This window comes from Mesitornis unicolor, unplaced genomic scaffold (genome assembly GCF_000695765.1).
Source record: "Mesitornis unicolor isolate BGI_N332 unplaced genomic scaffold, ASM69576v1 scaffold1133, whole genome shotgun sequence".
Taxonomy (NCBI): domain Eukaryota; kingdom Metazoa; phylum Chordata; class Aves; order Mesitornithiformes; family Mesitornithidae; genus Mesitornis; species Mesitornis unicolor.
This window is the reverse complement of record NW_010175075.1, coordinates 11,367-16,540: the sequence shown is the minus strand read 5'-3', so window position 1 is coordinate 16,540 and position 5,174 is coordinate 11,367. Positions and strand designations below refer to the sequence as shown.

Sequence of the window (5,174 nt, the reverse complement as noted above, 5' to 3'; positions counted from 1 at the left end):
ACAGCTGGAAGAGAAGCACAGGTTACAGACCCGTTGACCACTTTCAGGCTCTTTCTCCAGGGGTGCTACTACTTCTGAAGGAAACAAATGCAGATACTTACAGACATTGACGTTGGACATGTTGTCGTTGCACAGCCTGCGAAGGGAAATTGGTAAATGTTAATTACTCAACCCAAGAGACATTGTAGAAACTGAGAACTGTATTTTCATTATACAATCATTTTCTTTTTTTGTCATTATCAGCGACTTTGGTACCACCAAAATATTTAAGGACGGAAGACATTGACAGTTTTTCTTTACAATGAAGTTCTTCCCGACTTCATTAAAAAAAATTGTACATGACAAATTAAATGGTAGTTACACCACCTGTAGTGAAGAGTGTATGCCATTTACCAGTCCTGACCAGCCAAAATGTGACCCAGAGTGCAAATAGCCTTATCTATCCATTTTAACCCAAAGAGCTGGTTCGAAATTACGCTGTTAACATCAAAACTCAAGGCGTCCTGCCCAGATCTCACCACCTCTCTCAAAGCAGAAGCCAAGTGTTTACCTGTTCTCCTCTCCCTCCAGCAGCTTCCTGTACATGGCAATCTCAACGTCCAGGGCGATCTTGACATTCAGCACCTGCTGGTACTCCTTCAGCAAGCGAGCCAGCTCCTCCTTGTCTTTCTGCAGGGCACTTTCCAGCTCTTCCAGTTTCAACCTGGCGTCCTTGAGGGCCATCTCACCCCGCTCCTCAGCCTCAGCAATAGCTGACTGCAGCTGCTGGTTCTGAGGAAGGAAATAGGCCATTTTCTCAGATCTCCTTTTTCACTCAGGATCAGCCCTCAAACCCCAAGTGGAGAAGTCAAGGAAGGGGAAAAATGAAACATCTCCATGAAGTAAACAAGGGGTGGTTGAAGAAACCGTGGTCATTTGTGATCCAACCTGGTGCCAACATCCCATGAGATGCTAGCCAACGCTTACCTGTTTCTTCACGTTCTCAATCTCAGCTCGCAGCCTCTGGATGTTCCTGGTCAGCTCTTGGATCTCCATCTTGGTGTTGCGGAGGTCATCCCCGTGCCTTCCAGCAGTGCTCTGCAGCTGCTCGTACTGATGACACCAAGACAAAGCAAGCCTTCAGTGAAACCTTTCTGATGCCTAGACAAGATCTGTCAACAGTTTCATAGCTCACATTCTGCTATAAGAACTATCACGTTAGTCATGGATGCCCAACTCAACGCCAAAGATGGTTCTGAGACTCAGTTTTTGGGTTTGAACTTTGAAGTAGATCTTAGTGACACTAATAAGCATCCTCTGGCTTCTAGAAAGTTACTTTGGGCAGGCATTTTCTAGCTAAGGTACATTTTTGGCCATCTTTATTGATGGCTTTCACCATGCACCAAAGTGAGATCCTAGACAGCTTGGAGACAGTGAGTCAGATCCCTCAAAAGCAACACCATCATTATCTGCAAACACGAGCCATCACCCAGGGTTCCTTTAATTGCTTCCCAACTCACCTGGCTCTGGTACCAAGCCTCAGCCTCAGCCCGGCTGTTCTGTGCGATCTGCTCATACTGGCACCTGACCTCCTCGATGATGCTGTCCAGATCCAGGTGACGGTTGTTGTCCATGGACACCACCACGGACAGGTCCCGGCTGATGGTCTGCATCTGAGCCAGTTCCTACAACCAAAACATGGGTTACCATCATCAGTTCCTATGACCAAGACATGGGTTACCCTCACCATCTGAGGAGGGGAGGAAGGAGCAGCCTCTTCAGTCCAAATCCACATGGGCACCCACTCCAACCTCAGCGCCTTTGGCCACCATACACTTCATTGCAACTCCAACCAGACCATGGGAAGGGAGAGCTCTTACCTCCTCGTACATGCACCGCAGGAAGTTGATTTGGTCAGTCAGAGCTCCCACCTTGGCTTCCAGCTCTACTTTAGTCATGTAGGCACTGTCCACATCCTACAGGAAAGATCACAGAGAATAATTTCATTTCCTCTCGGAAGTCCTTCAGGGTCATGAAAATTACAGTCTCTTGTGGGTAACAGCTATGACAGCATTATTCAATTATGCAAATCAAAAACAAAGGACTTCAAATATCAGCCCACAGATCCTCCCATCTCTACAAATTCCCATTCAAGGAGTCTCTCTAAGCACAGATAAAGCCTGGGATTCGAGTGATCCCTTTCTAGTGAGCATGATTCACCTTCTTGAGCACCACAAACTCGTTCTCAGCACTTGTGCGCCTGTTGATCTCTTCCTCATACCTATGGAGAGTGAAAACACAAGCTGAGTTTCCTGAATTTTCCTGCCCGAGGGCACACTAAATATAATTTAAAAAGCAGAATAAAATATTTAGACTGAGAAAAACATGTCTACAACTGCCACAAAAAAAACATGTGTGTGAAGAAAAATGACTACCAAGCGGTTTGAGGTGGTTTCTGGATTAGATTCACTGCACTTACTTGGTTTTGTAATCCTCCACATATTGCTGCATGTTCTGCAGCTCTGACTCCAGCTGTCCCCGCTGAGACAAGACCGCGTCCAGCTGCCTCTTCAGCGCCTGGATGTAATTCTCAAAGAGGACGTCGAGGTTCTTCTTCGGCCCCGTAGGCCCTTGCTGCTGGAGGAGCTCCCACTTGGTGGAGAGGACCTTGTTCTGTTGCTCTAAGAAGCGGACCTGAAAGCCAACACATGGAGTATCCACCATCAACAACAGCCCAGGCACCTTTTTCATCACATAAAAACTTTCTCCTTGATTATGAGACAACTAGTTAATTTTTTTTTCAATTTTTTTCTATTGTTTTCTAAACTACAAGATCAGAAAAGGGAGGGTATTTCTAAGTCATATCCAAGTCAAAGGAGCTTTTTAAATATAGCACCGGCTCCAAGTACATCCCCACCGCAGGTAGCGTAGAAATCTTAGATTTCTAGTCTATACTTAAAAGCCTACATATTTGAAAACAAAGAGAAAAAAATGCACATATTAGTGAATAATTAAATGGAAGGGTATTTGGAAAGAGAATGGTACAGGAGGGAAAACTGGTGCCTGAAACCTGCGGATGTTTGGAGGTGTGGAGCCTGCTTGCAAGAATAAGTTATAATTTGAGCCTGGTGCAACAGGCTGGATTAAAGCCCTGGAGCCATAGCTTTGATCTCGAAGAGAAGAGAGATTCTCATCTCTTCACTAGCAGTACTTAATAAAAAGGCTCTGCTCAACTTCTCAGCCTGCTGCTCCAACAGGAAAACTTGAAAGTTCCTCCCAATTTTGAACCTTAATGAGACACAATCTCACCTTGTCAATGAAGGAGGCAAACTGATTGTTAAGAGTCTTGATCTGCTCCTTCTCCTGGTTTTTGACTTGCTGGATATGGGGATCGATCTCGACATGGACCGGGTGCAGGAGGGTTGAGTCAACCTGCACTGGTTGGATGCCGGGGCCACCTCTACCAGGGCCACCAAAGCCTGCCATGCCAAAGCCAGGGCCACCAAAGCCGCCCATTCCTCCACCGCCCATTCCTCCACCACCCATTCCTCCACCGCCCATTCCTCCACCATAACCACCCATTCCTCCACCATAACCACCCATTCCACCACCACCCATTCCTCCGAAGCCACACATTCCTCCTCCACCCATTCCTCCACCAAAGCTGCCCAGTCCTCCTCCGTAGCCTCCACCAAAGCCGCCCATCCTGCCTCCGTATCCTCCACCTCCATAACATCCCATGGAAATCCTGCCACTGCCACCCATGTTATGGAGACTCTTGCTGCTAAACCCTCCGCAGCGTCCGCCACCTCCAAATCCCCTGGACATGGAGAACGAGCTGTAGCTGTTCCTGCTCCTGCCTCCTCCAAAGCCACCACCGATGGCAGAGCAGGAGCTGTAGCCCCTTCTACTCCCGCCTCCAAAGCTCCTGCAGACAGACTGCCGAGACATGGCCGTTCCTTCCAAGCGGAGTCAAAAACCGAGAAGATAAGGGAGGTCAAGGGAGTTGTGCGGCGAGGAGATGAGTGCAGAGAGAAGGGAAGGAAGTCCCTCTGACTGGAGGGCAGCCGATGCCCTCTTTTATCTGTTCCTGGCGGTGGGCTGGGTTTGCATGGGCGTGAAGGAGGAGACAGGTACTGTCTTCATCAGCGTGGCGTGGTTTACAGATTTTCATCTTCAATTTGCCAAACATTGACCCTACCCAGCAACACACCCTGCAATGCAGGAGAAAATTAATAAAGATACAACTGTGTCTCGCAGATGGCAGCACTCGGTGACTAAGAAGTCTTACGCTTTTGTGGTACAGTAACAGTCTCCCTAGGATATACAAGTCCCTTTTTTCTACACCTTTGCGGTTGTTGCCCTGCTTATGTTTATCTTTATTTTGATCTTTCACTCCAAAGCCCCATGGCAGGCAAGCACTGTGGCTCATGCCAAGTTGTAGCACGGCTTTCACAATTCCCAAAACACACCTATGTTACACCCTTAGTCTCTTCTTTACATGGAAAATTGCCGTTGGCTTTGAGAAGTAGTTTCTCAACCTAGAGCCAGGGCTCAGCAAATTGCATTTTGATGAGGCTCTGTGTCTTTTCGATAAATAAAACCTTACCAGAAATGAGATACCAGAGCAATGGTTGGCACTGGAAATTCATTTATTGTTGGACCAAACTCTCACTGAAAGGAAGCCCTGGAGTCTTTGTGCCAAGAATTGAAGCTCCAGTGGAGAAACACCACAAAAATCACAGATGGGAAACCCCTGGAGAAGTTTCTGAAGGCTTCAAGACCATGGGAAGAGCTGGAGAAGACCAAAGGAACCCAACTGCTCTGGTGGGAAGTGTGGACGGACGGACAGCTCTGAGAATAGACAGGGAGAAGGAGGCATGCAAAACCATCCTGCCCACATCACAAATCCTGTGGCTATTTAAATGCAATTAGCAAGGCAGAGGATGCTGGAGAGCTCAGAGAAATGAGGAGGAGAGAGGGCACAGTGACTTTCACTGGAGGAAATGCGTGTTTTTCAGCTGCCTTCCTTCAGTATTTATATGCAAATATAATTCTGGCAGACAAACACGTTCCTGTTGAGCCCTCCTTCAAGAACAGGGGTAGGGATCCTTTTCTAAGCTTTTTTGAAAGAAATAATCTGATTTTAGCAAGGCAGAAGCTTATCAGAGCACTCGGGTTTTGATGCCATCCAT

At 47.3% G+C, this 5,174-nt stretch overlaps 1 protein-coding gene across 1 annotated transcript; it reads right to left on the bottom strand.

Moving 5' to 3' along the window:
* Nucleotides 1-30: 30 nt before the first annotated feature.
* LOC104538144 (keratin, type II cytoskeletal 6C-like) lies at nt 31-3,585 on the bottom strand (the record flags this gene model as incomplete). The annotated part of the gene is made up of 9 exons (XM_010181238.1): nt 3,576-3,585; nt 3,289-3,458; nt 2,459-2,673; nt 2,200-2,260; nt 1,860-1,955; nt 1,500-1,664; nt 961-1,092; nt 551-765; nt 31-136 (listed from the first exon to the last, which is right to left on the bottom strand). Coding segments are annotated over exons 1-9 (1,167 nt in total), but the record flags the coding sequence as incomplete, so codon positions are not given.
* Nucleotides 3,586-5,174: the final 1,589 nt, after the last annotated feature.